Source organism: Hypomesus transpacificus, unplaced genomic scaffold (assembly GCF_021917145.1).
Source record: "Hypomesus transpacificus isolate Combined female unplaced genomic scaffold, fHypTra1 scaffold_472, whole genome shotgun sequence".
NCBI classification, from domain to species: domain Eukaryota; kingdom Metazoa; phylum Chordata; class Actinopteri; order Osmeriformes; family Osmeridae; genus Hypomesus; species Hypomesus transpacificus.
This window is the reverse complement of record NW_025813988.1, coordinates 1,802-23,759: the sequence shown is the minus strand read 5'-3', so window position 1 is coordinate 23,759 and position 21,958 is coordinate 1,802. Positions and strand designations below refer to the sequence as shown.

Here is a 21,958-nt window from a genome sequence, read left to right as displayed (position 1 = left end):
CACACACCTCAAAAGATACGGAACATTCTAGCCTGAAAACACGGAACAGGCGTCGAATGAAAAGCGGCGCTGTGAGCGGCCATTTTGAGCCGCGTCAAGACGTCGCGGACGTCGCGTCACCAAAGCGAGGAGGTCCTGGAGCGGAATCTCCGGGGAAGGGGGGGGGGGGTCGCCCTGGGGACCTCCCGGCGCTACACAGAGTGCATGGGTGTGCCGCAGTACTTGTGCCACAGGTCGATGGCCTTGGTCACGATGGCGTCTGTGTTCTCCTGGGGGATCTGGAAGGGGAAACCCAAACGGTTGGTGTGCGACTGGCTGGCGGGTTTACCCCCCACCCCCAGCCCCCACGGGGGACCGACATAGCCTTAACCGACAACGCCGTCACTCACTTTGCACAGGAAGCTGACCACGCCCTCCGGTCGATTCATACCCATCAGCATGATCTTGTAGCTGAGCAGAATCTCCACGGCGACAAACACCAGGATCTTGCAGGAGCCGCTGACCACCTTGTCCCACACCCTGACAACACAAGCGGTCGGTTTACACAGTCCCCCATCCACACCAGGCCGTGCATACATCACAATATCTGCCAAAGAGGATTGAGAGACAACCGTTTGTCTGTGTGTGCGTGTGTGTGTGTGTGTGTGTCGCCCAGCCTGCTCCGGTAGGCTGTGCTCTGACCTTTGCAGGCTGGATTCGGGCAGACAGCCAGCGAAGCAGCGACGGAACCACAGGTTGTAAGGAAGCTGCTCCAGGGCTCCCATGTTCTTCAGATGGTTCAGCAGCCTGGATTCCTCCTGGCTGAGGTAGTGCTCCAGGCTCTTGGGCTGAACCATTCACACAGGTAGGACGGGGGGGGGAAAGGTCAGTCAGAAAGGAGGAGATCCTTTTTTCCCCTCTACCGTACGTTCACTCCCGTTACTCACCAAGTGGGGGATGGAGTCCCCGAACTTGTTGTTGAACTGATTGACGAAGCACTTGATCAGCCAATAGCAGTCTACGGGGTCGTCGACGATCTCCTCCATGGCTCTGCCGACGGCCAGGAAGTCCTCATCCTCCTGGTCCTGGAAGACATGCACGTGGCTCCAACTCAAAAAAAACGGGCCACATCTCCTCACACGGATCCCGACATCTCACATTTCCTTCCCCTGCATAAATACAGTCCCCCTCCCTCCCCCACCCACACACACACCAGCGAAATGCTAGCTTTTCATGGGCGTAGCTGGTTAGTGGTCGTTGCTTGCATGTTCGAGTAGCAGCGCGGGGAAAGACTGGGACAAGCGAACTGACGAGCAGCGTGACATTTATTCCCATCTCTCTGTGCTCTGCTTCCTGTCTACTTTGAACAGTCTCTATTTTCATGCTTTTTTGATAGGATAGATACATCAGCTTTTTTTTTTTGTATATTAGAGATGACCATTTTCATGGGATTGAGACATGAGCATTTTGGTGCTTTTGTTGTTGTTGTTGGATCGAATTGAGGCAGTTCAAGTTAGACAGTTCAAGCTCAGCTCCTCATCCTATCCCCCCCCCCCCCCCCCCCCCCCCCCCCCCCCTCACTCACCGGGTCTGTGGTGTCGCAGCGCCGGGGAAGTGTCCGGCTCTCCAGCTGGAACATGCGCAGGTAAACGTGGGTCGGAGGCGTGGCCGAGTGGACGAACCTCATCACCTCCAGCGCCTCCAGGATATCAAGGTACTGCTCGCGGCGGTACCCTGCCACCAGCGTGTGAGAATCACTGTGTGGCGGTAGGATGCCTAGAGAGTAAACACGCGCGCGCACACACGGTGACTTTGTCAGTGTAAGACATGAGGAAGAGAGGTGGTTTTATATGTAGGCTATATGTTTGTTTTTCTCTCCTTTTCCCAGGTGTGGCTTAATAGGTAAGGTTTCTGATTAGAAGGTTAAAAGTGCCCTTAATGTGTTAGCAATGTGTTACCTAAAAGTACCTTCCACACGTGTATTCTGTACATGGAGGGTAGAGGGAATCTCTGACTGAATGTACTCAGCTTCTCCACGTCTGAAGAACAAACGTGCATGTCAACAGTGATTAAATAAGGAAAATGGAACGTCAGACTTGAGACACAATGCTAAATAAGGTACGGTACCTACCCAATGGGTTATCTTTCAGCAGTATCTCCAATGACTTCTTCTCCTCCACTCCTCGGAATCCCACTTTCTCGTAATAGGCAGAGCGGAAGTTTCTCTGGGGGTCCGGCTCAGCCATACTGTCACCTAAAAGGCAGGACACATTCGCTATCTTGCACTGTAGCAGGTTCATAAGCGAGATCAGTTTTTGGTAGCTGGCATCAGTAAACGGACGGTTGACATCTTGGACAAAGCACCTTGTTTACCGTTAATTGTTACCTTTTGGTTGCACCAGTAGGCCTCACGACACCCACGATCTTCACAGGTTTCAGTCGGTTGAATAGTTTTGATCAGTGCCATAGAGAGACATGAACTACACTTCCGCCTTCACTTCTTCTTTGGAAAGGACATGCTGCAGCTGAGCAAATGTTGAATACCTTCTGCCATCTAGCGGGGATTTTTGCGTGCTCATTTTGCTTGCATTATTTTAGTATTTTATAATTTTTTGAAGAAAATAAAAACTATTAGGCCATATGTGATTTTCAATTAAATTGTCACGTATTTATATGCAGATTCGCTGTCAGTACATAATGCTAGTGTGGTATAGCATTTTATTTTTCCACTGGAAAAGTGGAAAATGTGTAATGCATTAACTTTCGAATTAAGCTTTACGGTTTCATAGTAACTATACTTTTACTTCTACACAAAGGAGAAAGATAATTGAGGATCATCTCCAAATAGTAAACAGACAAGCATGTAGTCTTGTGTTCATAACTCTTTCAAACCCATTTGACTTCTTCTGGAAATCTTTAGTTCTCAGTATTGCAGTAGCCATCAACTACTAAATGATTAAACAACAATGTGGAAGGATGTAACAATTTTATTTTGAGAAATAGAAAAATAGTTACAAAGTGTTAAAGAAAACTGTTAGCAGACACCACCATACAGCAGAAATACTACATGAACGATAAGGAATGTTATTTATGACAAACTGTTATCCCACACAAGCTCAAGAAAAAAGTAGTATATGTAACTTGTATGTATTTCAAAAACACATACATTTGATTTCTCTTTCCTAAACATCTCTTACCTAAAAGCAATTATGTTTGCAGTGCAATATGTTTGACTGGGGTGTATATATATATATATATATATATATATGTATATATATAGTAGACTGACAACAGGTTTATCATATGCCAAACAAAGCCAATACATTTTAAAACCAAACCTTATTAGCGTCCCTTTTTCTTCATTATCTTTATACATTTTCATTCACTTTCACTCAAACTGTTATACTGCATTTCATGGGGCTTTTTTCTTTTTAAGTTTGCCAGAAAATATGCATATTGCAAATCTTTACTCCATGAATAGACACCATTTAGTTAAGAAGTTAAGGCAAAGACTAACTTAAGGATGAACTCATTCCTCCCCCCCCCACCATCTTACATCTTGGATATGGATGTGTGGCTGTAGCTACTGTAGCTGTAGGAGGAGGCCAGATCAACGCTGCCCCTACGCGAGCCCGACCTGGAGCCAGAGGCGGAGCCAGGGGCGGAGGACACATTGTAGGGGCTGCTGATGCCTCTGGACGAGATCGTGGAAGCTTGGAGCATCCTCACCCCGGTGTTTTCCTCCAGCAGGCTGTTATCCATGGCCTCCTTGAAGGAGATCTTGAGCTTGCTCTTGGGGCAAGTCAGGTTCTTGGCATGGTGACGGGTCTCCTGGAGCTTCTGCGCCGCCCTCGCATCCAGCCAGCCCATCTGCAGCGCCTCCTCGATGGTTCTTCGGCGGCCCAGCTCCGGGTCAAACAGCCCCCCCGTCACGTACTGGAACTCCATGAACCTGTGGCCTGCCTCGTACGGCAACCATTTCTCCTTCATGGCCTCGGCTGCAGACATCTTCCTCTTGGACTTGACATCCTCAAAGCCAATATAGGCCTTCTGGGCAGCCTTCAGCTTGGTGGCCATATCGGCCTCTATGATGCCCTGGTGGGTGGCCTCTTGGATGCCCATCCTGCGGCCGGTGGCTGGGTTGACGATGCCCCCAGTGCAGGCCTGGGCCTCCAGGAGCCTCTGAGCAGTGATGGAGTCCATCAGGCCTCTTTTCAGAGCCTGAGTGATGGAGATTTTCTCCAAGGTCTCCGTGTCAAAGATGGCCCCCACCGGGCTCTGTTCACTGAAGACCTCAGCCGGGTCGGCCAGGGTGATGGAGACGCTGGCGATGTGCTTCAGGTAGTTTTGGGGGTCGGAGGCAGTGGCCCAGGCTGCCGAGCCGTCGACTACGGTGGAGCGCTCGGATATGACGGACGAGGTCGTCGTCGTTCTCTGGGAGGACATGGTCGACGAGGAGAGAGAAGAGAAGGCTGTTGCTGTTGCCTTCTCTGCGGAAGCCGCTTTCGCCGACGCTGAGGCTGCCGTTGCTGCTGTGCTTACGGCTGATGATGAAGATGTTGATGAAGATGAGCTGGCTTTGATCTTGCTGGTGATGATATCCGCAAACTGCGTGAGAGTAATGGTATGGGCACGGTACTGGTCAAACACCGACTGGCTTATCACTCCATTCTTCAGAAGGTCCGTGACGTCGAACTTGGTTCCCGTCTGCCTGTCGATGAGGGCCAGCGAGGAGGAACCGTCGGAGTTAGTGACCACGATCTCCTCCCACTCACACTCTTGCCCGGAAAGCTCCAGAAAGGTCTCGTGGTCGATGAGCCCCTTGTCGTAGGCCTCCTTCACGCTCATCTCCTTGTTGGTGTCAGGGTCCACGATCACCACCCTCCTCTTTCTCAGAGTGTTCTTCTGAGTGGACTGCTGTTTATTCTTATCAATGATGGGGAGGAGAATGAGGCCCGTCTTCTCGTCCGTGATGCAGCGTTTCTTCAGCTGGAGGTAGGTCAGGTTCTCCTCGGTGTTGGGGTCGAAGAACCCCTTGGTGTCGTCCCCCTCGTCGGTCAGGATCTGGCTCATCTCCTTGCCGAAGTAGCCCTTCTTGTAGGCCACGTCCACGTCGATGCGGTGGCTGTGCTTGGGGTCGATGATGCCTCCGCTGGCGATCTGGGCCTCCAGCAGCCGGATACCATGGCCTTTCTCGATCAGGCCCCTCTCCAAGGCCTGGAACAGGGATAGGATCTTGTCGGTCCCGGGGTCTTGGTAGCCCGTGACGGCCCTCTCGGCTGACAGCAGCTTGTCCTTGAACTCCGGACCATGCAGGCCTTTGCTGTATGCCTCGCTGACGGTGAGGTAGAGGTTGTTGACCGGGTCGATCATGAAGCCAGACGCAGCCTGGGCTTCCAGGAGCTCCATGGTGGTCCCCGGTCGAAGCAGACCCTCCTTCATGGCCTGGTAGATGGGCATGGTTTTGCCGCTGGCCTCGTCGTACACTCCCGCGATGCAGGTGGACCCTCGCAGGTAGGAGCGCAGACGGGTCTCGATGTCCTGGCTCGTCAGCTTGCCCTCCCTCAGCTGGTCGACGTCGGTGCGCTCCAGCAGTTTAGCGTCTACCAGGTCCGACACCGAAACCTGGTCCCGGAGCCCCTGTACGGTCAGAGGCTTCTCAGGCGCAGGCAAGAGCAGCAGGCCCGTGCTGGGGTCGACTCTGCACTTCCTCTTCAGTGACACGTAGCTCGCCCCCAGCTGGGTGTCCGGGTCCAGGTAGCACTCGGGCGCTTGGTTCAGTGCCCGGTACAGGTCCTCGTTGATGAGGTCACGGTCCATGGCTACATCTTTGGGGAGGAACACACTGAGGACAGGGTCCAGGATGCCTCCCATGGACTCTTGGGCCTGAACGAAGCGCAGGGCCGTATCCCTGTCAATCAGGCCCTTCCTCATGGCCTGGCTCGCTGATAGGACCTTGCTGGTGTTGGGATCCCGGAAGCCCAGGGCTGCAGCCTCTGCCACCAACAGCCTCCCTCGGTCCTCTTCATCCACCACCCTATTGGCATACGCCTCATCCACCGTCAGTTTCCGATTGGCTCTGGGATCGATGATGTGGCCTGTGGCGGCCTGGGCCTCCAGTAGCAAGACGGAGCTTTCCGGAGACAGAAGTTTGGCCGTCCGGGCCTCAGTGAGGGACATTTTGCCCTGTGGTCCTGAGGCCACACCAGCGATGGCGCCGGTTCCCTTCAGATTCAGCTTGATGTCCACAGACACCTCAGGTACAGTCTTCTGGCCCTTGATCAGCTGCTTGAAGGTGGGCACGTCGAGGACACCACAGTCCAGCAGCTGCTGGGCGGTCACCGGCTTGCGGACGCCGTCGAAGACCAGCGTGGAGGGGTCCAGCAGGGTCTCCGTCTGGGTGTGTTTTGGCAAGGTGTCGGGGCGCTCCCTCACTTTCCTCAACTCCACCTCCAGCGAGTCTCTCACGGAGAACAGGGTGGACAGCTCTGTCTGGGTGCTCACAAGCTTTCTCTTGTAGGTCTCCTCCACCTCCCTCAGCTCCCTCATCAGTCTCTCCATCTCGCTCTTCATAGAGGCCCGGTCTCGCTCCAGCCTATCCCGCTCGGAGACAAACTGCTTGACCTGGACTTCCTTGGTCCCGGCCAGGTCCTTCCAGTACAGGAAGTCCTTCTTCACCTGTTCGCTCTCCTCCTGGAAACGCCGCTTCAGGCGCACTTCAGACTCCAGGGAGAGCTTGATGCGGCTCAGCTCCTCCTCCAGCCTGTGAGCCTTGTCCAGGTCTGTGGCTTTCAGCTTCAGCAGCAAGGCATCCCTCTCCTTCACCACGTCGCTGTACTGAAGTTGAGTACTCTGGATCATAGACGAGGTCTGCAGACAATGAGGAGAGAGGGAGAAGGGGAGGGGTTTCGTAAAAAGGTTACTTTAGCTGGCCAATCCATACAGCATCACGGAGTAACAGTGATTTTCTGAATTGTTAGCATGTGAAACATCTACCTTTTGACCTCTAAAATAAACCAGGTCCCCAAATGACTTACCCAAAGAGCAGTTGTAAGTGGTGAGGCAAAATGATACGCAATATGAGTGAAAGGATAGATTAACAAATTACCACTAGGATGACTTAATCAGCATGAATACATCCACAACATTTGCAACCACACAAAACAAACGGGATACACTGTACTTGCAATACAAAGTGACATTCAACACAAAATTAAATGAGAATTAGTAATTGTTTAGACCAGATGATCAGTTTTTCTGTAGACACTGTTGATCATTCTGGAAAAAAAAACAGGCAAAGGCAAAAAAGCATGCTGATTGATTAATCAAAGAGGAAGTGTTGGTAATGTGGACGGAGAAGGCAGGCAGAGAGAGAGGCAAAGACAGGATTTACCTCAGTGTTTTTCCAATCATGTAGAAATGATTGTCATGCAAACAGTTCAACACATACAGGATCGACTTGAGTGCGATCACAATCTAGCTAGCCAAAATTGGAGACATTCCAGCATGCAAGAGAAAGCATCGTCCACAGCCAGCTAAAAGCGTACTGCCCTGACAAACTAAAAGCCAAACGGTTCGATTGGAGAGAAAGAAAACTACGTCCGAGATGAACTCTCAAAGCTCCAAGTACCTCGATGGACTGCTTTTGGATTAGCTCTATCTCCAGCTTCAGCTTTTCCCTCTCGGAGGAGAGCTCGGACACCAGGTTCTGGTATTCCCGGCTGCTGCGCGCGCTGCTCTGAAGCTGCAGCTCCAGGGCTGTGATCTGGGAGGCCAGATCGTCGTCGGCCCCCCTCCTGGCTCTCACCAGCTCCTCCTTCTCCTGCCTGACCGCCCTCAGCTCCTCCTCCAGCCTCAACCTCTCCTTGGTGAGGGTCTCCGTGAGGCCCCGGAGCTTCTCCAGCGCCGCGGTGCTCTCGTTGAGCGCCCTGGTCTTCTCCTCCAGGGCCTTGTGGAGGCTCTCGTAGCGGTGGTTGCTGTCGCGGACGCGGCCCTGCTCCTGGAGGAGCTGCTGCTGCAGGGCCTTCAGCTGGGCGCTCAGCTGGGTGAGGCGCTCCGTCGAAGCCTTGTGCTCTCGGACGCTCCTCTCGAGCTCCTCCCTCAGCCTGCGCTGCTCCTCCTCCCCTCTCCGCCCGGCGGCGGTGTTTTCCTCCTGGCTCTGCCGGAGCGTGTTGATGGTGCCGGTGTACTCCCTCATGGTCATGGTGGTCCTCTCCAGCTCGAGCTCCACTCTCTTTCTCTTTGTCACGTCGTCCAGGTTGGTTTTCTTGAGCGCTTCCAACTCCAATTCCAGCTCATCTCTGGTGGCCTGCAGTTCCCGGACGCGTGCCTGGAGCCTGGTCAAGCTCTGCTCCAGCCTGCTCCTCTCGCTGGCCTCCTTCTCCAGCTGGGGCCTCAGCCTGTTCAGTTCAATTTCCACCTCCCCCAGCCTGGCTACCATCACCGTGGACGAGGACTGCTGGGCCTGGACCTTGATGAGGGTCTTATCCATCACGACCCTCTCTTCCTCCAGGACCGTCCTCCTGCGGCTCTCCTCCTCCAGGATGTGCGTGAGGTGAGCCAGCTGGCCGTTCTTGTCCTGGAGGACCTTGGTGACCTGGGCCAGCTCCTGGCTGTGCTGGCTGCTCTCCTCGGCCCTCTGCCTGAGCAGGGTCTCCACCTCCTCCTCCAGCTCCCTCCGCCTCCGGGCCTCCTCGGAGCCTGCAGCCTTCTGGCTGAAAGCCTCCTCGTCGGCCCTCCTCCTCTGCTCCTCCGCCTGGCTCAGGGAAAGACGGAGCCGCCTCAGCTCCTCCTCCAGGTCCCTGCGCTCGGCCTCCAGCATGTCGCACTGCAGCCTCAGGCCGGCGCTGTCTTCCTCGCGCTGGGTCGTCAGGCGCTGGATGTCCGTGTGGCTGATGTGGATCTGGGACTCGTAGGTTTGCTTTATGTTAGCGATCTCCGCACAGCACAGGCTCCTTACCTTGGAAAGCTCCAGCTCCAGCTCCTTGATCCTGGATGCGTCTTCGGCCAGCTGCCTCCTCAGCCTCTCCGCCTCCCTCTCCCGGTCGCCGACGCTCTTCTCCACCTCCATCTTGGCCCAGTTCACTTCCTCCAGCTCCTTCTGCCTCTTCCTCAGCATGGCCTCATACTCCTGCCTCTGCTCCCCGTAGCGCTCCTCCGCCAGGGTCCTCTTCCTCTTCTCCTCCTCGATGCTGTAGGTGAGGCGGGCCACCTGCTCGTTGAGGTCCTGCAGCTGGCTCTGGGTGGTGGCTAGGCTGTCCTTGGTGGTGTTGCACTGCAGGGCGGTGTCCCTCTTCACCTCCTCCACCGAGAGCAGGTGCTCCTGGGACTGGGCCAGCTCCAGGCGGTAGCGAGCAATGGCCTCCTCCAGGGAGCGGTTCTTCTCGTCGCCGTCCGCGATGTTCCCCTTCAGGAGACCGAGCTCTTCCTCCAGCAGGTCGATCCTGGTGTTCCTCATCTGGGGAACGAGGAAGAGATTCCTAAAACACTGAATACAAATCTAACGTAGGTTTGAATACGGGAGGCTGTACGTTTTATTCAGATTTTAACAGCAGATACTTGTGGCTGAGACTAATTCTCTTTCGGCACAGTAAAGTGTGCTTATCTTTTGCTCATGAGCGACGGAGGTCGATCTTGTGAGTCGTACCTTGAGTTCCTCCATGCTCTTGAGTAGCCCACCCAGGTATCTGTAGTGGTCACTCGAAAGGGTGAAAAGTTCGATATAGCGGGTCTGCAGCTGTGTAGCCTGTGTGAACAGACACCACCCCCCAAAACAAACATCAGAACATTACCACAACAAGACATGACCCACTCACATACAACTGACAAACAGTCCAAAACTCAGAATTTACCTCTTGGGTAAGCTCGTTGGCGGGGGATTGTAGCATGGTCCTCTTGATAGGGATGTTAAGGATGGTCTCCAAACCAGCACTGTACGAGGCCAACTCAAACTCGTAGTCCTAAAGACAGAATCATTTCAAAACAACAGAACTTCTTTCCAAACTCCTCTGTTTGATCGATAGAACCGCACACTTGAGGCACGACAACCAAGTCAAGTCTGCTGCACGCCGCGAAACAGACGGCCGGAACAGACGGAGCTCCATTACCTTGATGGAGTTCACGCAGGTCTCGTTGTCCCTCAGCACACTCTCCACGTTCTCCCTTCTCCCCTTGATCTCCGTGTTCAGAGCCTGCACACAGCAGAGGTTTCACCTCACTAGAACCCACAACATGGTAGGTGCGATCGAGCGCTGTCGCTTTGTGAGGTGTCGCTTTTCGTTCGATAAAAGCCATTTTAGAAAAGAGGTCTTCTGTTTTGTACAGTGGCATTTCTTTTATTGACTGTATTCGTCTTGGCCGTTCTCATGGTAGGGACCTAAGCAAAAGGAATTGCCTTTTGTGGACAATTAAAGAACATGTATCCATCTCAACTGGACGCTCCCAGGTTACCTTCTGTTGGCTGAGGTTCTCGTTCAGGCCACCGATGTCATCGATCTTGGCGCCCTGCAGTCCGTCCTGTGTCTTTCGCGTGGCGCCTATCCACTCCCCCAAGCTGGAGCCGGTGCCCCTGTAGTGCTGCAGCTGCTGCAGATACACCGCCTGCCCCTGGAGCCTGACAGAGACAACGGGACGCCAACCAGGTTAGACCCAGCCAATGTTATCGTCATCGCTTCGCGTGTTCCCCTGGTGGACGGTGAAGGAACCGCCAGGGAGACGACTGCCGTCGTGAGCTGCGGGGGCGGTTGCAAATAATTTACGTGGGGTGGCCAGACAAGTCGAGGGGTTATTGTGGGGTGGCACATTTATCAACCTTGTTCCTCCCATGCAATGCCACTCCGAGGCTACACCATGGTCATGAGGCAAATGTGAGCGTAGGGAAAAGGGGGGGGGATTAAAGCGGGAAAGGGAATGCGGAGGAAGAGGAATAGTAGGGGGTTTACCTGGAGTCGATCTGGTTCTGGATGCGGCGCCAGCGGTCGCTCAGCTGGCTCACCTGCTCGCCGTAGCGAGACAGGTCCACGTCGCACCTGTGGAAGGACCCGCCCACCTGGTCGTTCCAATGGACCGCCTTGCCCAGCTCGGTTTCCATGGAGACCAGGACGTCCCTCTTTTGCTCCAACTCCGCCCTCATACTCTGCTCAGACCCCCAAATAAGTGAAAACTCCAGCAGATGAGAAAGATTCCAGAACAATCTTCAAACATCCAATTCTTACACCTCATCACTTTAAGGGCAATACCTTCCCGGAATGTCTTTGAAGTCCTTCCAGTTTCACAAAGCTAAGCTGAACTGACCTCCAGCATTAACAAACCCTTCCTAGACCTTTAGATGAGTGAGTTCTAAATCTTTCCGACGGTCCCAACAGTGCAAGTTTTTTTTTCCGAAACAGCTAGCTAGCTTTAGTTAGCTTCCAGGCTAAGTTACCTAGCATAATACTTGTAGCAATGCTACTACCATGCTAGTGTTACTTGTTAGCCTTCTCATTAGTACATTTTGAAGCCATAATAAAGCGTTTGTCCCATATTTTTCCGAAGAAAATATTCAATTGGAATGTTCGAATCACATATATGAGTCGTTACGCTGTGGGACCCGTATTCGAACGATAACATATGTGACGCTACTCTATAAAGGGTTCAAGTGCTGGTATGTTGTCCTTCTATGGTCTGGCCCGGTGAGCTACTGTACCTTCAGGGTGGACATATAGTCTTCCACCTCGGCCGGGTCCAGTGAGGTGGTCTCCTTCTCGGTCAGCCTGGCCTCGTGGACTTTCACGATGTCCTCACACCGGGCCACGCTCTCCAGGAGAGCCCTGAGAGCCCGCAGCCTGGGGGACAGGGAGAAAGACAGGAAGGAAGGAGAGAGGAAGAGAGAGAGGGAGAGGAGCATGTTACTAACAACACCATTTCCTCCCCAAAAAATTATCAATATTGGGTTGAGTCGCTTCATGGCATGTGCTCGATTCCTTGTCAGGCTGTGAATTCGAGCGTTGTGTGTTTGTGTGTGTCTGTGCGCACCTCTGTAGGTAGGCCGCAGACCAACCCTCCAGGGTGCCCAGTCTCTGGTTGACAAGGCTGAGCTCACTGCGCAGGAACTGGGCTTTATCAGCATCGCTCATGTCCTCTAGCTCCTTCTGGATGCGTTCCTTCAGCCGCAGGTACTCGGCACGGCTGGACTCAATATCACGCTGCACCGCCTTGAGTAAGTAAGTAACACCCCCCCCCCAAAAAAAAAACAAGGATTTTTTTTTTTTTTCATTCAAAGTTTTTATGAACTTCACTGTAAATGTGCCAGAATGAGCCAAAACGGCTATTTTTCATCTTGCCAGAATGTTAAAAACAATGCATCTTAAATGAATACGATAACACAAATGAACAAATTACATTGGCCTCAATTGGATATTTCTTGGTCTGTGGATTCAACGTGTGTGTATGTGTGTGTGTGTGTGTGTGTGTACCTCCACCCTGGTGATCCTCAGGCCACAGTCGTGCGCCCCGTCCTCTCCCAGACAGACGTGGATGTGCTGGGTTAGCCCCGCCTCCGCGCCGTCCAGCCTCACCCTGAGCGCGTGCAGCTCCGTCAGGCTCTGGGAAGTCACCACCACCTTCTTCTTGACCTTCTTCACCTCCTCCTTCTTCACCACCACTTTCTTAGTCTCTTCCACCCTGGTGGCCTGCTGCTGTTGCACCTGCTGCTGCTGAATTTGTTGCTGTTGTGCGGCTGAGGGGGGGGAAACGAACAAGGGCCGGTCAGTCGTTTGCGATCCACAAAGTCGAAAAGATAAAAAAAGGCTCTTTCGTCCTCAGAGGAGGACTGAGGTGAGCCCACGGGTCAGCGCTTCTAAAACCCAAGGCAGGCCCTCGTACTGTGCACGGTGCCTTCCTACTCACAGTAGGCCGGCAGTTGGACCACGAGCTGGTCGTAGTGTGCCTGGGCACCGGTATACTGGCTTTCGATGCTTCTCTTGTCCTCGTCCCCAAACATCTGGGAGCCATGGCTACAGGTTTTGAACTCGTCATAGTGAGACTCCAGGCTCTTGACGATGCTGCGGTATTCCTCTGGACGCATGCGAGCCAGCTGTGGAGACACACACACACACACACACGGTGGGATTGGAAAAACGGGTTCTCCCAAAACATGAGTCAGACCGTGTTGGCTGAAGCCCGTCTGGTTGGGGTTACCATGGTGAGAGTAAGGGAGTTTATGTGGGTGATGTCTTGGACACAGTACTGCCAGGAGATGAGACTCTTGATGTTGATGTAGAACTGGTTCCACATGGTCAAGATGGCCTCGTAATACTGCTCATTTCTGGAGAGATACACACACACACACACACACACACAGACATAAATGTTAACTGATTTGATCAAAAATAAAAAAATAAATCTTGTATGACGTTGTGGCTGGAGTAGTTAATCAAGCATAGAAATGGTCTTGTCAAGGATAGAAATCGTGTGCATGCGCGAGTGTGTGTTCTTACTTGGTGGCCAGGTTGATGCCGAGGGGGTTGGGCGGTGGCACGAGCAGACATACCGAGGGCACCATCATATCCATGCCTCCAGGGCCTGTCACCTGCCACTTACTGCGCTGGCTGTTGTCCTTCAAGATGGCTTCATTCCCCTTGCAGATCACTCTCTGTGAAACGTGACATACTGGACTTGAAAAGATAGAAAGACCTGTTTGCGTGTGTGCTTGTAAATGGATGTGCGTATTTGTCTGTGACCCCTTTTACGTGCGTGTGGGCGTGTTGGAATCTCACCTGGTCTTGTTTGAAGTCACACAGAGCCGACACGATGACCGTGCCGGTGGTTTTGTTGTCCGGGTTACGTGGTTTCAGCCTCACGATGCTCTTGGACTTGCTGACCAGGTGCTGCACCTGCCTCTTGTTCTCCATGATCTTCCCTTTCTCCCTCTGGGGACACGCAGGAAGACACACACCGCGGCAGCCTCAAAAGGACGGACTCTCTTTCACGCTTCAAACCTCGGTTGTCCGACGAACGGCGTCTCCGGAGTTTAACAGCGGGAGCCGGCTTACCTCCAAGCTCTGTAGTAGTTCCTGCAGGTTGTCCAGGGGTGTAGTCTTGTCGCAGGTGAAGTTTGTGCGGATGGTCTCGTGCTCCTTCTGCAGCTTGCTGTAGGTCTCGTTGGCCTCCTTAAAGAACTGAACGGCGCACGCACGTTACTGTCGACTCCGGAAGCGAAAGTAGCCGTTTCGTGATGTGAGGTTTCCCTTTGGGATCTCTGTTGGAGATCGGTGTACCGCGCGCGTCTGTGCCTCCGCGTCGCGGGTATGCGTGTGTGCGAATGTCAGTGCCCACTCGGACCCCCATGTCGTTCTGTGCATCTGACGATAAAAGACTCGGACGTTTTACCTGGCTGTAGGCTGCGTTCTCCTTCAGGTGCACGTCGATGCACTTGACGATCTGAAGGAGCCAGCTCCACTGGGTCTGCAGGGTGTCCATGTAGGCCTGAGAGACGCGGGGAGATGAACGAGCCACAGAGGGATGAGCGACAGAGCGACGAAGAGGAACCGATGGCTTACTGACACGGACCACACGGCTCTTTTCCCTGTTCTCGTTTCAGAAGCTCACAGACACAGTACTGTGCAAAAGTCGTATACGTAAGTCTTGTACACACACTAAAGACAATATTCATGGGAAAAATCTTGGGTGCCTAAGGCTTTTGCACAGTACTGTCGAATATTTGTTTACTGCCTTACCAACGGGGTGGTTAAGAGTGAGCTTCGGTGCGCTCCCAACAAAACAAGAACCATCACAGCGCTACGTCAAAATCGACCCAGACAAAGGCGTCCTTACTTGGATCTTGTCTGCGGCTGGGTGGCCATCCTTCAGCATGTTGTCCACCTTCAGTTTGAGCTTGTTCAGGTCTTTCTCCTTCAGCTCCAGATTACTCATCAGTTTCTGATAGACGGAGGACAACAGAGTTAGGACACAGCCCTGGGAGGGGGGGGTCGGGGGCTTCTGGAAAGTTCCTTCTTTATGGCCCAACTCTTAGTGTTTTGGCAGCACCATTGCCTATGTATAATGTGAGACAGATGAACCGTCGAACGAAACGTCATTTCATTCAGATGAACTGAGGGCTTGTTCATTTACATACATGACCTCGTATCTCAACCAACAGGAATGAAGGCCTGTGAGAGTTTAGATGGAGAGAGCCCCTCCCCCCCCCCCCCGTGGCCCCCCGTGACCTTTGCCCTCTCCCCCGTCGACCTCTGCTGCCCCCGTCCTCACCGAGTAGCTCTCCTGCTTCTGGGGGATGTAGGCCTCGATGTTGCGGTCGCCCCAGTCGAACACCAGCTCCTCCTCCTCCCTCTCGTTCACCCACATGATCTCCTGGGAGATCTCCTCGACGATGCCCTGCAGCTCTCGCAGGCGGTCTGTCCGGCCGAACGATATTTTCTGAGGCGATCAAGAAAAAGTGTGCATGCGTAGGTTTCTCGGAATGACAATCATTCACCGTTCACATAATACCCCAGGTTTACCAGTGTTTGTATTCACAGGCAGGAGCCAGTGTGGTCGTGTGTGTGTGTGTGTGTGTGTGGGGGGGGTAAATACAAATTAGGTGACCCCCCACCCCCCATATGAGAGACTAGTTCTAACTTGGGGTCTTGTGCCTATAATATGACCCCTTACCCACCAGACCTCGAGAATGTGACCAGTGAATATTCCAGTCCTCTCACCTGTAGACTGTCCCATTCCTGTTCCAGAGAGTGCAGCTTGGCCTTGTCACCCTTAGCCATCTGCAGACAAAGAGGGAGATGCACTTAATGGGTGTGTGTGTGTGTGTACATGTATGTATGCCTGTGTATATATGTGACAGTTATGTGTACCTCTTCTAATACAGGTCCAGCACTTGAATGTGCCGCGTGCGTGTGTGCGCGTGTAGCCACTCGTGCGTTCGCGGGCGGGCACCCCCTTACCAGTTCGTCCCTGGCGCGCTGCACCTCCACGCTGCGCATGACGGAGCTGTGGAACCGCGCGTGGCTGACGAGCTGCTGGTCGATGGCGGCCGGGTCGTCCCCCCAGATGGAGGTCTCGATCAGGCGCTGGGGACACAAGGCGCAGGGGAGTCACGCACAGGCACGCGGGCAGCACAGCGCCAACACAGACACCTCCGCTCCGACCGGTAGGGCAGTCTGTCGGGCGGTACAATGTGAGAGAGAGCCGAGGGCAATTGACGGATGTCACCTCAAGTGCAGTTGGAGCGCAGGCGACCTTTTGAGGCGGATGTCGGACGCGAGTGCACTACTTTACCACTAGGGGGTGGCAGACACTAATGGAGATGGACTATTCCCTCTGACACAAAAGAAACGTCTGGTATTCACCCGGAGACACTGAGTCTGATCCTTTCAGACAAGAACATAGCCTTGGTTTAACCCCGGCCACTCAACCGTGGGTTTCTGCACACAGTACACACTCTGTGTTTTACAGAGGCAGATCCACTCAAGCACAAAAGCATTCCGTATGTCCGCAAACCTCCCTCTCTTCTGGCACTCTTTGATACATAACAGTAATATAATCTATAGGTGTGCGTGTGAGACGCGAGTATGTTTACATGTGCGTGTGTGTCAAATGTCCGGTGTAGGCACATCCAAATAAGGCTGATAACGTTCCAAGGTTCTGGGCAGTGTGTCTGATAAGTCAATGTTCACAGGTTTAACAACAGGGGGGGCGGGGGGGGAGACAACCTAAAAAAACACGTTTGTGCATGTGAGGTTCGCTCAAAACAAGGCCTCCATCTCTGGCAGGGCACAGTCACGGGCAGCCCCGCCTACCTTCTGTTGATTAATCCAAGCCACGGCCTCTTGGTAGTTCCTCCCAGGCTCCTCCCATCCGCCGGCGCTGCCCCTGCTCCCGCGACTCCGCCTCTGCATGGTCCCGTTGAAGACCATGTGGACCCCCTTGAGCAGTTCCAGGCACATGTCCACGCTGTGCCGGGCGAGAGACAACAGGAAGAGGTGGTGGGGGAGGTTAGGGGTGTCGGGGGTGGGGAAGGAAAAGGATGTGTGTGTTCCAGTGTAGTCTACATGATTTCCTGTATGCACGCCGCCACAAAATGGTCAGTGATATGTGGGTGGACACCATTGTCCATTGATAGTATGCCAGTATTAGACTGTACCACCGTTTGATTCAATATGGTATGAAATTGTACTCTTCTTACATGTAGGCATTAAAACGTGGGTGCTTTGTGGTCATGAGTGAGAACCGTGACCTGTATAACTTGATCAATACTGGGAGAGAAACTGTTAGAAATGAGCCCTTCCAGTCCCCTGCTATACTTGCGTACACCCTCCGTGTGTCTATTAGGTTCAAAGCGACTGCTAAGAGAGTCAAACGTGGACAGACACGTGACCCGTATAGCTGGCACAGGAGGAAGGGTGTTTGCTGTTCAGGTGAGAAGCCCCCCTCCCCCCCCCCCCCCCCTCACCTCTCGACCACGCCGTCGTTCGGCTGACCCATCTTACGCAGCTCGACGGCACACCCCTTCAGCTGCTCGACCGTCTCCCTCGCCATCCCCATGTAGCGTTCCCCCTCCGCGGCGCCGCCCTGCGGGAAAGCCGTGGGGAAAGACATCACAGAGGGCTCCACCCCCCTTGCAAACTGTTCTGCGCTCTCTATCTGGCCCAGATACATCTCCTCCCTGTTTTAAGACCATTTACAAACCCCACATGCAGTGTCTTTTACAGTTAAAGGAGCCATTGTGCCCGGTCAAAGGAAAACGTCAATCTTTGTTGGGAAACTGAAGTTAATTCCAGGATTTAGTGCAGCTAGCAGAAAGCCAGGCGGTAAATACAAGCATCGTACGTGCAGGGAATGCCTCTGCTTCTCATTAAAATGTGATTAAAAAAAAGAATGATGTACAGTTGGGTTTTTTTTTGTCGTTGATTGCGCGTATTAAGCAATAGAAAGTATGGGTTGCATTTAACCGAGCATATTTCACATGACTTTATCAGGTGTTGAAATCACGCTCAAAATCAACAGTCAATGAGTAATCCAGACAACTACACTATTAAATGGTGGAATTATGTTGCTCACTGGGTGGGGTGATGGAGTGGGTGTGTTGGAGATGTGTGGGTGTGGGTGTGTGTGGGTGTGTGCACCATGCAATGTGCAAGCTCTGCATAACAAGTTGACTGGATAGTATCCTGGAAGAGGGAGAGGGAGGGCGTCACTCACTGACTGCAGACAGTGCTCTGCTTTTCTCAGGTATTCCTGGCACTGGGACTGCAGGAGGTAGGCCTTCTGGTGGATGGCACTGTGGGGGGATTGGCTGGAGAGAGGAGGAGCAGGGCATCATTATCGTAATCACAGGCAATCAGCTGCAGTCGTAAATATCATCACTAACTAGAATGGCGTAAACACAATTTGTTTGGTGTGTGTTACGTTCCAAAAGGGGCAACTGGTCTTCAGTAAATGTTCGGCAGTCACAGACATTTTTTTCATGCTGTCGAGAACAATGACCCTTAAGCTGGAAGTGTTTGGGTTCCCTTCTAGCTCTCTAAAATGGAGCCTGTGTGCTAGAGATGATGTGGCTGACAAAAATACCCAACACTTATGTGAGTAATAAATCAAGCTGACAAAACAGTGTGGTCAACACACCAATAGTGTTGGTGTGTTGACTGTTCTCACAGAGGAACCTACTAAAGTAATTCTGATTCCGTGTAGGACTATAGCCTAAATTAAGAAATGATCATATTTGCAAGTTTGATTTGCGTTGTACATTTCCCTATTTTTTTCTTTTTTTTTTTGACAAATACTTCTCATTGCTAAATGAGCAGCACACATTTTAATTATTAACTCTCTGTACAAACAAAAAACGAGTCCTGCAAATAGTCTGGTGACTAGACTGTAGTCTTCAGGAGGTGAGTACGCTACATGCCATTTCATTCTTCCCCAGACATTACACAGAAAGTACAATCTATATTTCCTAGGCTTTGGACGCAAAAACGTTCTATTTGCAACTGTTTCTTTCCCCCTCTGGAAAGGGAAATAAATAATATGTTGGGGGGGGGGGGGGGGGGGGGGGGGGGGGGGGGCACCAACAGTTGGTTGTTGGTCATCGAAACTAAACAAACTACAACAAAAAACTAACAAATCGACCATACCCTTGTCCGCCTCCATACCCTTGTCCGCCTCCCATGGAACCCTTTGAGAAGCCATACGTATTGTATCCGTCCATGTATTCCTGTCTGTATCCATTACCGCTATGTACAACTTCACTCCGGGCATAGTGGGTCCCTGCCGACAAATCTTGCCTCGAACCGGCTCGACGTTGAGTATTGAGCGCTCTTTGAGATCCGTACTGGCTCATCCTCGTCTCCAGAAGGTTAGAAACTCCGATGAACTTGGTACTGGTAAATGCTGAACTTTATTTATGTGGCAGAAACTGCAAGCGGACGGGACGGTGGGGAGAGGGGCGATTTTTAGCGTTGTTCATACACCTGTTTGCCAGGCGTCTCATCGGTGCAGACTGCAACGTGAAGGCGGAAGACTATTGGTTTTGACGACACAAGACCACACCTACAGGAGCTATCACGGCCTGTTTTGCTATCCAAATGATTTTCGATGTTAACCCCTACATGGGGCAAGACGCATGTAAGAGATATACACCGACAAAGTGTTTTTCCCACTATGTGTTGTGTGTGTGGGTGGGTGGGTGCGGGGTGTGCATGCATATTTGTGTGTCTGCTTGTGTGCTGGATCTATGGAAAAATGTATTTGTTATTGTACTAGTTTGTAGTTAAACATCAAGTGTTCTTGAAATTATAGAAATAAGTAACTCCATAACATCCCATACAAACCCCTCTGCCCCTTAATTCGGTCTAACCATCACTTGGAATAAGTTACTATAATTACTGCACTCACTCTTACAAACACACACACACACAAAATAACACAATCACACAAACATGCCTTTGGTAAACTTGTGGGCGGGGTTCACCCGGAAAACAAGTTTGACAGAAATGTGTCAGTGGTACTCTAGCAAATTATTTTGTACACGTTTTGTACAAGCTCAGTGTTCAAGGCTGGATGTTTAAGACACGTGTTTTCGCAAGATCCACACCTTCTAAAAGCCTTGGTTCCTTGTCCAGGACTAAATTAGTGAGGATCCACTGTCATGAACTCTGCAGTCCCTATCTCTATAGTGTGTGTGTGTGTTTGTGTGTGTGCGTGTGGGTATGTGTGGGTATGCGTGGGTATGCGTGTATGCATGTGTGTTAGAAAAAGGGAGACTTATGATTGATTTATACTCAATTTGTATCAAGGATTTGCTAAAACATGTAGCCTTGGTGCCGAATTTTGGTTAGAAACAGTGAGGTCATTATACTTATGGAGGAGGTATAATCAATCTCTGACCATAATCTTAGACAGTGGAACTCCATCCAATCCTTAATGCAAACCCTAAGGCCCAGTTTACTAGACATGGATCAAGCCTAGTCCTAGCCTCAAAAAAAAAGTTTTAATGGAGATCTTCATTGAATTTTTCACTTACTCAGAACTAGGCTTAATCCATGTCTGGGAAACTGGGCCTAAGCCCTAAACCTAAAACAGCTAACCTGTCTGTAACCAGCCTTGACATGACAAAACCGAAAATCATTTCTCAGACGGATGGAACAATTCGACCACACCCTTATTATGACTATTCACCTGATGGTGAGATGAGCCCCATAATCTCTGTGCCTGTTCACACAGGGGTTGTCCCTACTATCTGCCAAACCAACATTCCAATACATGTCCTCGTTCCCAAACGACCACAGAAGAGCAAACGAGTTCACTTCAGACTCGTAACTCGTCTTCTACGCCATGCGTGTTTGCAATATATTGTGGAGAGCGCGGTATTTCACACAAATTCTTGTCGTTTTGACGACTGGCGTTTTGACGACGAGGAAGGCGATTGCGGGTGCTCGCATGCCTCAGGTTCTCTTCACCCAGTTGTCCGAGGTTTTGACTCTCGCTGGGGTCGTTTCAAAGTCGCCATCCCAGCCCCAACCACTCTGAAGCGGGATGGCAATTTTAATCCCCACCACGTGGAGTCATTTCTGTGTGTCAAGTGCGGTTCTGGGGGTGGGGTGGCTGGGGGTGGGGTGGGTGGTTTGGAGTGGGTGGTTTGGGGTGGGGAGGCCGTGCCCCTGTGATAACCCCCCTAAATGTATGATTCAGAGCCTCCCCCTGAATAATTATAAACATGGGATTTTGCTTGTTAATGCCTGCAATACAGTGAAGAAAACTACCTGACAACAATAATGTTTATTGGGGTGTGCTTGCCTTTCGGCGAGCACAAACCATTGTTATCTCACATATATATTATTGGGGTGTGCTTGCCTTTCGGCGAGCACAAACCATTGTTATCTCACATATTATTATTATTATTATTGTTTATTTTCGCGCCCCTAAGGCTCAGTCAATATTTGGACTACATAGACAACGTCGATGTCAAAAGGTTTGTCTTGGTCGCGATTGCGTTGGTTCTATTGGGATTTATGTTCCGTTGCACGGTTTAGGTTTTAACTGAGTTTTTGTGGCAAAAGTGTAGCTAACGGTGGCTAACTTGCTAGCCACTGACGCTACTGACGTCACTAACGTCACGAAATATCGCGTGACTACCTCTAGCAGAACATTAGTTTAGCAGCTCGTTAACTTCTGGGAGATAGCTAGGCTAACTGCTTTACTGCAAGGGAGGAGCAGAAACGCCACAAGCAAATAAGCCAGGGTGATAACTATTTACTCATTTTACTTTGAGATATGTTAAGGATAGTGTAAACTGGGTGTTGAGAGGGAGAATGATACACGGTTAAGCATCGGACCAAGTTATTTGTAGTTTAATTAGTAATGATGCAATCACAAGATACATAATGAAAACAACACACCAAGATGTCCGTAGTCTAGTACAATGAATCAGTCGATGATGCAAAAGCAGTCGTCCCACCAAAACAGAGTATAAGATTAGAACGAACGAAGGCCT

At 51.6% G+C, this 21,958-nt stretch overlaps 2 protein-coding genes across 4 annotated transcripts; both read right to left on the bottom strand.

The window, feature by feature from the left end:
- Positions 1–109: 109 nt before the first annotated feature.
- Positions 110–2,480, bottom strand: tbc1d7 (TBC1 domain family, member 7). Its single transcript, XM_047017051.1, has 8 exons — positions 2,366–2,480; positions 2,111–2,233; positions 1,938–2,018; positions 1,565–1,755; positions 927–1,064; positions 682–827; positions 390–519; positions 110–278 (listed from the first exon to the last, which is right to left on the bottom strand). Exons 2-8 carry the CDS (start codon positions 2,223–2,225, stop codon positions 192–194), a joined length of 888 nt encoding a protein of 295 aa, XP_046873007.1. The 5' UTR covers positions 2,226–2,233; positions 2,366–2,480; the 3' UTR covers positions 110–191.
- A 468-nt stretch (positions 2,481–2,948) lies between these two features.
- On the bottom strand, positions 2,949–19,487 carry wu:fi04e12 (desmoplakin). Of its 3 annotated transcripts, none has more exons than XM_047017044.1 (24): positions 19,101–19,487; positions 18,172–18,265; positions 17,423–17,541; positions 16,770–16,923; positions 15,915–16,040; positions 15,675–15,734; positions 15,226–15,393; positions 14,791–14,895; positions 14,347–14,442; positions 14,010–14,135; positions 13,734–13,886; positions 13,455–13,609; positions 13,156–13,282; positions 12,865–13,051; positions 12,432–12,694; positions 11,992–12,170; positions 11,663–11,801; positions 10,920–11,113; positions 10,429–10,591; positions 10,086–10,169; positions 9,831–9,938; positions 9,626–9,724; positions 7,610–9,436; positions 2,949–6,849 (listed from the first exon to the last, which is right to left on the bottom strand). In XM_047017044.1, exons 1-24 carry the CDS (start codon positions 19,304–19,306, stop codon positions 3,532–3,534), a joined length of 8,250 nt encoding a protein of 2,749 aa, XP_046873000.1. In that variant the 5' UTR covers positions 19,307–19,487; the 3' UTR covers positions 2,949–3,531. The 3 variants fall into 3 exon arrangements, with proteins under 3 accessions (XP_046873000.1, XP_046873002.1, XP_046873001.1); XM_047017046.1 differs by having other exon boundaries at positions 8,939–9,436; XM_047017045.1 differs by having other exon boundaries at positions 19,119–19,487.
- Between the last annotated feature and the right edge of the window lie 2,471 nt (positions 19,488–21,958).

Excerpts from the sequence above, each read along its gene's own strand:
- wu:fi04e12 (XM_047017044.1), bottom strand. The coding sequence starts at position 19,306 with ATGAGCCAGTACGGATCTCAAAGAGCGCTCAATACTCAACGTCGAGCC. Across the intron at positions 16,041-16,769 it reads CTTGGATTAATCAACAGAAG|CGCCTGATCGAGACCTCCAT; the intron begins GTAGGCGGGGCT and ends TTGTGTCCCCAG. Across the intron at positions 10,592-10,919 it reads CAGAACCAGATCGACTCCAG|GCTCCAGGGGCAGGCGGTGT; the intron begins GTAAACCCCCTA and ends TGTCTCTGTCAG.
- tbc1d7 (XM_047017051.1), bottom strand. The coding sequence starts at position 2,225 with ATGGCTGAGCCGGACCCCCAGAGAAACTTCCGCTCTGCCTATTACGAG. Across the intron at positions 1,065-1,564 it reads GCTGCGACACCACAGACCCG|GACCAGGAGGATGAGGACTT; the intron begins GTGAGTGAGGGG and ends CATGTCTTCCAG. Across the intron at positions 520-681 it reads CCCGAATCCAGCCTGCAAAG|GGTGTGGGACAAGGTGGTCA; the intron begins GTCAGAGCACAG and ends TTGTGTTGTCAG.